The sequence below is a fragment of the Diplotaxodon limnothrissa genome, linkage group LG20 (genome assembly GCF_057381915.1).
Source record: "Diplotaxodon limnothrissa isolate DT_005_m linkage group LG20, D_limnothrissa_male_GT1.1, whole genome shotgun sequence".
NCBI classification, from domain to species: Eukaryota; Metazoa; Chordata; class Actinopteri; order Cichliformes; family Cichlidae; genus Diplotaxodon; species Diplotaxodon limnothrissa.
Genome location: NC_140615.1, coordinates 9,794,523 through 9,807,079, shown reverse-complemented (window position 1 = coordinate 9,807,079; position 12,557 = coordinate 9,794,523). Strand labels below are relative to the sequence as shown.

Here is a 12,557-nt window from a genome sequence, read left to right as displayed (position 1 = left end):
AAATATGGGAGAGGGAGGAAGTATAAAAAGTGCAAATCGAAGTTGTTAAGTAAGGAACAAACAAAATGTTTTCACAAATCAAACCAAATGTGTTGAATGGCTGTTTTTTGAAGGGCTGAGGACGAAATCCAGCCCAAAAATCAGTGTGTGTGGAGTTAAGTTCAAGAAATAAGCGCAGAAGACTGATTTTCATCTCAGCTTGAGGCTAACGGCTCGAGGCTACATTAGAAGTGCAGCTGGTGGAGTTGAATTCTGGGTAATATAGGGACCAATTTTTCTTTCCTTTTCCCAAGAAGCGGACGATATCTCCCTCATCTATTGTGAGCCTGCAGTGTTAAATTGGTGGAGCACTCTTCTCAGCAGAGGCACACGCTGCAGCGATATCACACAAACAAATCTTGAGCTGCATGAAATGCGGTGAATAATCGAACAAATAAGATGTTATGATAAAGGCGTTCCTTTAGATGACACATCTCGGAAGAATGATGGACTATCAGCGGGCTGAAGTCACCTGATGATGTCATCCTGATTCCCATCCAAGCTTTGATTTCCAGTTTAAGGTCTCAGCAGCGTCTATTGACAGCCATTGACTTACTTATTGATTTTTATTTAAGCTGTAGCTTTAACCTACACCCTTTCTTTTTGCCATATGAGTTGTTTTTTTTAAAAATGGTTTAATTTCTTGTGATATAAATGAAACTAATAAAGAAAAAGATTTTAGAATTTCTTCTTTCAGACCCCACAAATAAGGGTGGGAACTGAAAAATAATACGCTCGGTAATATAGGCTGGAGCCCGTACTTCCATCAGTGAGTCCTGGCTTGCCTATTAGGTTTGGCCCCTTTTATCAAGTTTAAAACTGTAATAATAGTCTTTCAGTTTTGTGTCTCTGTGCAGTGTAAAGCTTTCTATATGTGGTGTTGTTTGCTTTTTTTTCTCATGGCAGCTACATGACCTTTTATCAGTTTATTCCAAGTAAACACATCATGATAAAATCCATTACTTCTTATACATGAAAAAGTTTTTTTTCTAAGAATCCATCACTATTGAGTTATTATTTAAAATACAGCTTGTAAGATAATTCATAAAGAGTATCAGCTTAATGGAAGCTATTGCTGTTTAATGTCAGATTCATGTAAAACATCACAAATTGGATCATATATTTTACTAAATGAGGAATTTTTCCTGTGGGTTGTACACTATAGGTAAATAAACACCAAAAATAAAGGAGCACAAGCAAGACCTATAGAGGTGATACAAGAGGAAGAAGAAGGGGGAGACAACTGGGAGCACGCTGGCCTCGAGGGATGCACCATGTGTTGAGGTGGAGGAGGAGGGTTATGGGGTGGGCGATTGGGCGGAGCGAACTAAGATGCCGGCGGTGGTTGAAGAATACTGGCTTTGATGAATAAAACATCTGAATGAATGAAGGGGTGGTGTGAATGCATTAAGCCTGGCATAGAGGGGGGAGAGGAAAAAAAGAAGATGGTATAAGATGAAGGGAGGAAGGAGAAAGGAAGAGCAAAGCGTGGGGTGTTTTATATATAGAGATATAAGGTGGAAGTTAGAAAAAGGAAGGAAGAAACAAAGGGTGAGGAGAGGATGCAGGGAGGGGAGGAAACAACGAGGTGATTGAAAATAGTGCTCGATCTCAAACAACAAAGGGAGCGTGGAAGCTCAGACTGAAGTTTTCAGACTTGAATATTTTTTTCTCTGAATTGTTTTGAGCTGGTTTGTTTGTGAGTAAATGGCAGAAATGGACTTTTAAAAAATACAATAAGATATAAAAAAGTGTGTCTATTTAGAAGATAAAATAGAAAAATGGGCCTAACTATCAAAAGTGAAATTACACATTGTGCAAAAGGATCCTATTAAAACCCGTCCCTGTGATTCTAACTTCTAAAACATGAAGATTTGCTGCGTTTCTCTGATTCATTTCATTGTACATGTAATTTTCAAGCTTTCACTTTGACCTCTGTTTTCTTGTCATGTTATTAATTTAAAAAAGAAGAAGAAAGAGTTGCATCCCTGCTCGGTGCAGCTGCAGCGGGTTGGCGTGTATTACCTTCTTAAAATGTAAATAACAAAGCAGGAAATGCACTTGTTACTTTTTAGTAGTGGGATATTTTCATGATGCAGAGTTTTGTCTGTGTGTGATTCTTTGTTTGGCTGGGTGTATGTATTAAGGTAGCAGTGTCTTATTTGTGTGGGCGTGTGCATTTCCATTCTTGTCTGCTCATTAAAAACCATCTGTCCATGTTCGCAAAGTGTTTGTGGGGAATTTTAAGTGCTATCTTGCTATCGGACACCCACGTTTTTAGCAATCGCTTGACCTTTCTGTCTTTGTGTGAGTTAAATCGCAGAGCCAAATGAGGAATTACAAACTCTCTGTCCTGCCTTCTGTGTGTGTGTGTGCGTGCGTGGTCAAAAGACCATTGTTGAGTCAGTCTGAGATCACATCTGCTCTGCTTTACTTCTTGTAATTCCAGTGTGTGTGTATGTGTGTGTTACTTTTGGTACTGTAAAAATGTGTCCAAAGGTTGTTTTTATTTTCTCGTCAGTCTTCCGTCACTTTTACTTTCAGTTAGTCAGCTTGGTGTGCATAACGAATCAGCATGTGCCTGTGTTGTGTGTGTGTGTGTGTGTGTGTTTGCAGGTGTCTATAAGTCTCACTGCCTGCATAATTCATGAGCATTAATGTCTATTTATTTATTTTAATATTAATGAGAGGGTCTGTACGGGTGAGTGGGTGCAACACACAAAAGCAGGGAAATGGTGCTGCGTTAGTGAGTGTGTGTTGTGTTGTGTGTCTGTGGGGTGTCTCAGTTTAATTGGTTCCCTGTTGTGTGCGCTTACATTGAAGTATACGTTTCACGTGAAATCGGAGAGAGGATGAGAGAAGCTTAAACAAGGGCAGACACGTGATAATTTGAATGTCCTTGGGCTGTTGTAAAATGGGCTGGGTGTTTGACTGGGCATCTCACTCTGTGTGTGTGTGTGTGTGTGTGTGTGTGTGTGTGTGTGTGTGTGTGTGTGTGTGTGTGTGTGTGTGTGTGTGTGTGTGTGTGTGTGTGTCCATCCTCAGGCTGATTTGATAGTGTGTGAGAGAGTATGTTTGTCAGCCAAAACCAGCAGATATCGGCTGCCTGGTGGCACATGGGGGAAGGTGTTGTGGGAAAACGGGTTGGATGAAATGAAAAAGATGTTAAAATGACTGATAGGGAAGTTATCGTTTGGATTTGAAGTCAAGGCGAAAAAGTGCATGCAGTGGAGGACAGGTGGATGCTGGAGAGGCGGAGGAAAGGACTAATGGCAGGGGAGAGGTGACATATTTAGCAAATTATATCACTAATTCTTTTGCGAGCTTAAAATGCTTAATCACTGTTCCTTTGTTATAGAGTTTGTCATTCAGTTTATGTGGTGTGCGTCACACGTAGTCAGTATCAGTGTGTATCGAGTCTGACTGACTTTTACAGCTTCTCCTGTCTTTGTGTCTCTGACTGGCAGTGCATTTGTGTGTGTGGTCATGACTCACCCTCAAATTCCTGTGTGTTTGTGCGTGATGTGTGTCAGATATTATTTGTATCTGCTGAAAGGTGAGGATGTTTATTGACTTACACACGCATGATTTATTGTTGTTGTGTTTTTAGTTGTGTGTGTGCGATAATGCTAAGATGTGAGAAGTCTGCCAGTGGGTATGATGGCACAAACTAAAAGCAGTGCAAACATAGTGCCAACAGAGACAGTTACACGATAAAACCCGACAGCCTCGAGGGCAGGAGCAATGATCCATGTGTGTTTGCACGTTTGTGTGTGTGTGTGTCCGTGTGTGCGTGTGACACAGAGAAAAAGAGAATCGAAGAAAGGAAATGAAATTGAGTGTGTGTGTTTATGTGTTAAAAATAATGAATTGCGTTTTGTTTATTTGGTATCTCCCTGGGGTTGTCTGTGTGTGTGTGTGTGTGTGTGTGTGTGTGTTTGAAGCCATCCCCAGGTTCTAAAGTTGGTCCTCAAGGAGCCATCTATCTTAAGGCTAGTTTCAAACCCTGTCTGCTCTGGTGATGTGGAGGCCACTGGGTGTGGGTGTTTTTTGCGTGTAGCTGCTAAATGTCAGACAATGTGTGTGTCCAAATATGCTCCAGGAAAGGTGAAAACCATGAAAGAGAGAGCGTATTCCTTCATACCTTTTTATGTGGTTGACTGAATATGTGCCTCTGTGTGTGTGTGTGTGTATGTGTGTGTGCTGTGTGGGTGTTTATGCCTCTTGAGACACTCTAGACTGGAGCTTCTTTGACTGGCAGCCAAATCTGTTTATTCTCGTCTGTAGATTTGCTCATGTTGTTTTTGTTATTCAGAAAATCCCCCCTGCCCTCCTCAACCCCCTTTTCTATCATAAATTCCAAATGTTATACAGAGTCTTATTGTTGACAGGTGAAATCTTGCAGCTGTAATTTTGTTGTTTTTAAAAAAAAAAATACATGCAGTTTGTGTTTGTTTGAGTGATGGTAAATGTTAGTTCCTGCGCAACATTCTTGTATTTTGCACATTCTTGTATTTTGCTCGTTTGTGTTGTTGTGTTTGCACATCTCTGTTGCTTGTGGGGCTCGCACACAAGAATTTCACTCGCATGTGCTGTGCCAGTGTGCCTGCACATGTGATGTGACAATAAAAAGTGATTTGATTTGATTTGATTTGAACAGTTACTCTTACTACTGCTTCTCAGGAATCAGCACCCTGCCGTTCCCATCGGCTAATCAGGGAATGATTTACATCGAAAGCGCTTGATGAATGTGGTTGAATGCTTGATAGGAAAGGAAATCTGCCACTGCCACTTACACTTTTAACATGGGAAAAAGACCTGTTGCTTTACAGGAAAGGTAATTTTCATGAGCTTCATTGTACCACCTGTAGAGAGACATTTCTCAGGCGACATATATATAAGTCCTGTGCCGAGGGTAATGAACCTGCACAAACCAGCAGCGGTGAGTGTGAAAGCTACGTTTCTCTGATTCATTTCACTGTCAATCATATATGATGATGATCAGAGCTTAATGTACAATGTTATCCTAATTTAAATTATATGCCCTTTAAGTATTTATTATTGCCTGTGCCCCTTTGCAGAATTAAAATCTGAGGGTTCCTAAAACAGGAACTTCATGTAATTTACTTTTTCTAAACTCTTTCTTCAGAAACCTTTTTTATTTCAGTTTATAATATCCCCAATGTTTCTTTTGTATTCAAGTCAGGTTACATACTTGGACAGCTAATATTTTTTTCTTCCTTAAGAAACTCTTGTGTGACTTTGGCAGTGTGCTTTGGATGATTGCTGTGATGGAAAAATTCAGTCAGGCTTCTGGAGGCTGTAGAAGAGAAGCCGTCTTCTCAGACAGTATTTTGGTATATCCACAGGCGCTGACTAAAAATGCCAGTTTGCAATCATTTTAGCCTATTATTGCACTACTACCTCTGTGCAGTCACTGCAGTAGTCCTAACCAGGCTCACACTTAACATGCTGGACCCTGTGATAGCCAGAGGAATACACCACACGTTTGAGTTAATGTAATGAAAAAGTGTGATACCATTAACCACAAGGCCTCTTGTTAGCTGCTTTAGTAAAAAATTTAATTTAGTTCACCAGCAGACTTTCAGACCTTGAGAGTCAATAAATATCTGAAATGACTTGGCACACTAATGTGTCACAGCACTCTTCCCTCCCCAGCGGGGGTAAAAAAAAATTTAGCAGAGGCAGGAACATGCAGACCGGAGTGGGAGGAGTGGGAAGAGCATTTCCCTCAGCCAATCACACCCTGGTCTCACTGAAATATTTATTTTGATTATTCATAATGATATACACTTACCAACCACTTTATTAGGTACACTTTGCCAAGACTGGGTTGGATCTCCTTTTGCCTTCAGAACTGCCATTATTCTTCATGGCATAGACTCAACAAGGTGCTGGAAAATTACACATATTTAGTTCCATACTGACTAGATAGCATCGCAGTTGATTTGAGCTTTGCCACAGGATATATAAAATTGCAGCAGATCAGCAGTTTCTAAAATACTCAGAACAGCCAGTCTGGAGCCAACAACCACGCCAGACTCACTTTCTTCCCCGTTCTGATGCTCAGTTTGAGCTTCAACAAGTCGTCTTGAACCAAGTCTACATGCATAAATGCGCTGAGTTGCTGAGTAGATATTTGCGTTTACGAACATGTGCCAAATCTGCCTATTTAACCCTGTAAAGCCTAATGATTGCCAGACATTTGTTTTTAAACTGAGGTGTTTATTGCTACATTTGAGTAGTTTATTGCCTAAAAATGCATTGTGCAATTTATTTTTGATGTTTGGCATTACAGGGTTGTAGAGAGTTTGCGCATGTCTCACTATATGTTTCAGCCTCTTTTGGAGTTAGATTGAATATAAGACATTGTTACTTTAGTGCTTAGCCCCCGAATTCTAAAAGGTCAGGTCAAAATATTGGTGATTTTAAAAAAAACTCAAGTGGTGTTGCTAGAAACTCTCCTGCTTTTCCAATAATATTACAGCTACCTGTCAACATTGATGAGACAAACACAGCCCACCCTGTCTCCAGCGAATGCATTAAAAGGTGATGATACAGCACTATGAAGCAAATCTCTTTAATCAAACTCAGACTCTAACTTCACTGTAACACACTGACTATGCATAAATTCTAAAACTATCTGAAAGTTTGTGTTTTATGTGCGGTCTGTATGAGTAATTTTGAACATTTTCTCACTTAAACCATGAGGGAGTAAAGCAAGGGAGTAAACTGAAAACAGAAAACAGCTTAGTATAAATGAACAGGAAGTGCATTTTTGATTTTACTGTGGGAGAATAAAACAAGCTGTATTCACACAAAATATTGCTGTAATACTTACAGCATGTTGAGAAAAACTTAAACCGTGGCGCATATTTCCCGCTCATTATCCCCACCATGCTCAGATCGGTAAATTATTTAAAGTGTTTTATTTCAACTTTAATCAGGGATTTGTTGCACTGGAGGTTTAGTGGATTTTTCAGTTGTGCTCTGCTGCTCTGAACATTGTTTTGTCGCACAGCACCTGTGTGTTTTGACAGACCTGCCAATGGGAGCAGTGAGGTCAGATCCCGTGAATATTAATTGCCTGTGAAACACGCTTTGAAATGGCAAAAGTGGCAGGATACTGATGGGAATTTATTTATTTATTTGTTTATTTGATGTTAGCCTTTTAAATTGGTGCAGAAAACAATGGTGGAAATGTTCATAAATACCAAGAATGTTTATTTTTATCAGAATCTGTTGCATTGATATTTCTGCATATATACAGAAACTTTGAGCGAAAGTTAGACTAACTACTGAGAGATTTACGGCTTTTATGGTCGCTTTGGTTGGCTAACACTAACATTGTGGGGTTTTTTTCTGTTTCAGGTGATCGTTGTGAGTTTGACCACCGGCAGGGCAGGTGCATGCCAGGTGTGTGTCGTAACGGAGGGACGTGCCGGGAGCTTTCGGGTGGGGGTTTCCGATGCGAGTGCCCGGCAGGAGCCTATGAGCGACCGTACTGCACCGTCACCGCTCGGTCCTTCCCACCCAAGTCCTTTGTCATGTTCCGGGGGCTCAGACAGAGATTTCACCTCTCCATCTCGTTAACGTGAGTAGTCTTGAGTAAACATTCTGTCATTTCCTTTCCTCTCTTCTTCTCTATTATTTTTTTGTCTCTTCTTTCAGCTTCCATCAGATATAGCAGGATGGATCATTCTCTGATTTCCTCTTATAGTGTCTCCACTTTTCTTTAAGCTGTTTTTTAAAATTATATCATCTCCATCTTGGAGAGTGATCCTTTTATTTATGGCTTCCCTGTATCCTCCCTCTACCTCGCTTCTTTAAAAGCATTGCTTCTCCATTTAATCCCATCTGCTGTGCTTTGCTGTCTTTCTTTCTCTTCTATGTTCTTATCTTCCATCTGACTATCCTGCTGCAAAAAGCTCTGAAAGGAAATGACTTCATGGTTGGAACCAACTCAGAAAAAAACATGCTTCTTAGTCAGTAGGGCTATTAATTTAAAGTGCCCAATTAATAACTAAAACCACAGACTGTATATGAAAGAAGGCCATGGCACCATGATGTCACGTTCCCACTTTTGAAACTTTGAGTTTAGCATTACGGCTTGATTTTTTGGGGAAGAAGTGACTATGTATGAATGAGAAGGTAAAATGTTAAGTAAGCAGCTAATGTTAGCACAGCATATCAGGACAAACACCACCTCATCAAGCATGATGGTACAGGGCTGATGAATTGAGTTTTGTTCATGTGAGGTTATATTTGAGCCCTGGTTAGGACCAGAATATTTTTTTAATATGTCCTGATATGTAAACACAACTTTCAGCTGCTCCCTCATCGTGAGTCATCACAGCGGGTAACTGCATGTTTGGTTTTTACAATAGATACCTTTCCTCACACAACCCCCAAGAGATTTGTGTCTCCTCCTTAGGTTAAAAAAGGGAATCTTTTGCTTGTTAGGGTAGGCTGACGTGTAGTCCACCACAGTGGAGCGACATGATGTCCTGGCATGTTTTACCTTACCAGGCACAGACTGTGTACATTCTTTTAATCATGCGTGTACAAATGTGTATGGGGCACATTTGCCGCAAGATTTTGGCCAAGGTTTCAAGAATCTCACAGCATTTCTACACAAGTCATCATAATTTTTTTATTTACTAAGATTGTAAATTAAACCGTGGCACTGACTTTACCTACAAGAGAATTTTTGCAAATCTTTCCATTTTGCTTGGCTCGCTTGCAGCATGTTTTTATTTGAGTTAACACTTTCTGCCTGAGCATATATGTAATGCTAATGTTGTGGCAGAGGTCAGTGACTCCTTTTACCCATCCAAAATCATTTTTCAGTTGCTGCTTGCCTCTAGACATACAAAGCCCACAAGAGAATTGAAGTGGTGCTTAAGAGTGGTCAGGCAGGGTTATGGGATGGATGGTTGCCATGGGTGATGTCGTCTAATGATAGTTGCTAGGGTGATGTTGCCCATGGGGTTGTTGCTAAGCTGATGTGGCTACCATGGAGTAGTTGCCGTGAGACATTGCGGTCACTGTATTGCTTGCTAAATGAGCATTATTGGTGCATAAAAGCACTACATGTGGTTTCTTCTGTTGATTTGTGGTCACCATTAGTTAAGTTAAGGAATGAAGCATGAAGGGCATGTTTTCTTTTTTTTAAGAGAAGCTTGCTTTATGAGCATTTAGCAGGTATCGTGTTAACATTTCTCTGTGTGTTGTTGTTGGTTTAAAAGAGTCCCACGCTGGGTGGAAAAATCTGTGTATAGAAAGGAGTTAATCTTCCATTTTCTTTCAGTAATTTTAATCAAGGACTTCTTGAGAAAATAATGTGTGGTCTTTTTCAGCACCATGCTTTCACATTCGTTCAAACCCAGTCAGATCTGTGAGTTTTGTTCTTAGTGTGTAGTTCTGCTTTATGGCAGCACCAAGCAGCAAGACTGAAAAATGAAGCCGGCAAAGTGCCAAAAAACTGCAGTTCCTTGAGTTGCCACTGGAGTCTGAGAACTTTAAAACTTGGTACAAAAAGCAGCTTTGGTTTCTAGTTAAAATCCCCCTTGATGATTTTTTTATTTTATTTAGAATGGTCTTTTATTAGTTTTTGTTAAACTGTAATAAGTCTTAAATCATTGGGTGTAGTCACATTTTAAATGGAATTAAATTCAAATAAATAACATGGTTTGCTTTGTGCACAGTGGTACCACAGTGCCAGAGGTCTGTGCTCCAGTTTTCATGAAGAAAATTCCAGTATTTTATTAACATGTTACTAAATAGCAGTAACCGTTTACAACTGGTGGGGAAATAATTACTTGGTGGTTGCCATCTGGTCTCATATTTCCATTAGCTGAGAACTTACGGCTTCATACTGCCATCCAAATATGTTTACTTTTGGCTCCATGTGAATAATATGGCAGCTTCCTACATGCTAATCCTGAAGCTTCAAGGGAAAGACTAGCAAGCTAATGTGTGACATCACATTGGCTACGTCCATCTTTTATGTACAGTATAGGAGGGACATAAACTATATGGAAAACAAATTATTATGAAAATAGATAAACATGTTTTAAATTTAAGCTCCTGTTTCATGTGTTAATTGAGGGCAAAATAGACTTCCCTCCACAAGATGCCTTTTTTAGATTTCTATAGATCTAACTACATATGAAAGCATAAGTGACAATATGACTCTGCTCTCTATGAATATGAAACCACTGCCATGACTTGAGCTCAAGTTTTTAATGCATTTGAAAGGCAGTTGCATGAGAGAGAGTGTGTGCATGTGTGTTTCTGACAGCGTTTGTTTTCTTTTCTTCAGCTCTGCTTGAAATTGACTGCTAAGCTAACCGAGTTTAAGGAATAGAAATGATCATAAACACATGATTCCATCTTGTAGTTTATTGCTTTTGGGAATAAGTCACATCATATTAATTTGTTTAATGCAGTTCTTGGCGGCACGTAATGAATTTCACAAACAGCAATAACACTGACAAAAACAGACCTGCTGAACATATAAAGCATGCTTCTTTGCATTTATTTACTCCTTCGGCTCCTCTGTGTCTCCGCTTGGCTGACTCCACACATTATCTCCAGTTACTCTATCAAAGCTAAGGTTACAATTTTATTATTATTATTATTTTTTAGCTATTTCTGGTGGCACGGATATATTAGATATGCATACTAGATATTTTGGCACAGTGCAGTCGGAGCGACAGCAAATCCATACAAAGAAGGCACATATTTGCTAACCAGAAACCCTGGGTTTATTTTAGACAATGGCAGCGTCCTCAGATTCACTAGAACGGTGATAAGATGCTCTTATTTCCTTACAATTCTATAGTGCAGGAATGATTTCCATTGGAATTTAAATCAGGAAAATAAAATGCAGATATGATAATTTTAACTCAACAAGATAGGAAACAGTAGAAGAATATTTTTCTTCAACAACTTAAAACCGTTTGAAAGGCAGACATTTATAACCATGCTGCTCTAGGGCTTCTTTCCTGTAGCTGAACCTGACCTCCTGCATCTGTGCACTGGATTTATTTGATTTATTCGACATGTCTAAAATTGGGCCCATTATTTTGTAACAGTGCACTTAAAGAAAACCTGTCAGGTGATTTTGTTTTGTGTTCTCATGAGCTAATAATCAGCTTTATTTTTCATTTCTGTTTTAAGCAGGCCTGCAACAGTGAATAACGGCGCTGAAAATTCTCGGGAAGAGCAAATATAAGGGGGCTTTCCAGATTACAATTGGCTGAGGAGAAAGCTACCTGGGGACTATTCAGGTCGTAAGTCCCTGTAAAAAGGATTTTATGCGAGTCAATCCAGTCCAAAAGCATAAAGAAATATTTTCCTATGGAAAATAAAAAATGACTGAGCTCATTTTGCTGAGGGTGGAGAATCTGGCGCGGGACGCTCCACTATTAGCAAATATATGGTGTGACTGCATGTGAATGTGTGACTGGATGAAGGTGTGGATGAATAAATGTGGACAAACAATTTGTTTTTACCAGAGAAAATTTCTGTTTTGTTTTATTAAGTGGGGTTAGATTATGGGATTATAGTATATTGTTGGGAGAATGCCAAATGCTAAAGGGGAAATATTTTTTGAGGCAACTCAGTTACCATTAATTGAAGAAACACATGACTGATAACTGTTCTGTTTTAAGTTTATTTTTATGACATAGATTGGATCATGAGTGGGGAAACTGAGCATTTTTAAGTTTTGTATAGTATCTTGACACATGAAATGTATCAAGATAAAGGGGGGTTTAGGGTTTAATAATTTAATTGTTTAATAATTTAGGATCATTTCAGGACCTTTTGGGTTTTTGATCATTTGGATATGGTAAAACTGAAACTGTTATTTTTAAGTTAAGGTTAAAGGATTAAAGTGAACTTGTCACGGTTTGCGGGGCAAGCCGTGTGGAGTTGTAGAAAAGGACCCAAAAGGCGGCAGCTCTGGTGCAGGTGAATATTTATTTACAACGGTGGGCACAAAACAGCACTGGTGGAAAAACAAGAAACCGGAAACCTAAACTGGGTAAGCTAATAACACAAACCAGAAACGAGGATGCAGGGAGGTCCGGGGAAATACACAAGAGACGCAGGGAGACCGAGGGGAAACAACACAGACGAACCAGCAACTACCATAACAGACAGGGCAGGAGTGAACACAACATTACGCATACTGACGAGAGACTGTCAAAGTAAAACAGGAAGTACACAGAGGTTCAGACAGGAGGAGAGAAAGCACGGGGAGAACACAGACATAACAGGCTGGGGGAAACATGGAATAAACACAAAGAGAGACGAGAGCTCATAAATACACAGAGGGGCACAAGGGGGTAAGAGTCACAAAGGGAAAAACACTTAGGGAACACCACAACAGGACACCTCAGAAAACCTGGCCTAAATAAGGAGCGAAAATACAAGGAACCAAGAATACTGGGCCAACATGGCCCAGGACCATGACAGAACTGAATCCT

At 39.8% G+C, this 12,557-nt stretch overlaps 1 protein-coding gene across 1 annotated transcript in view; it reads left to right on the top strand.

Annotated features, from left to right (window-relative positions):
- Positions 1-12,557, top strand: part of celsr3 (cadherin, EGF LAG seven-pass G-type receptor 3) — a 140,702-nt gene that overhangs the window by 44,279 nt on the left and 83,866 nt on the right. The window contains exon 4 of the mRNA XM_085344253.1: positions 7,432-7,654. Coding sequence (XP_085200379.1) covers positions 7,432-7,654 — 223 coding nt within the window. The remainder of the gene's footprint in view (positions 1-7,431; positions 7,655-12,557) is intronic.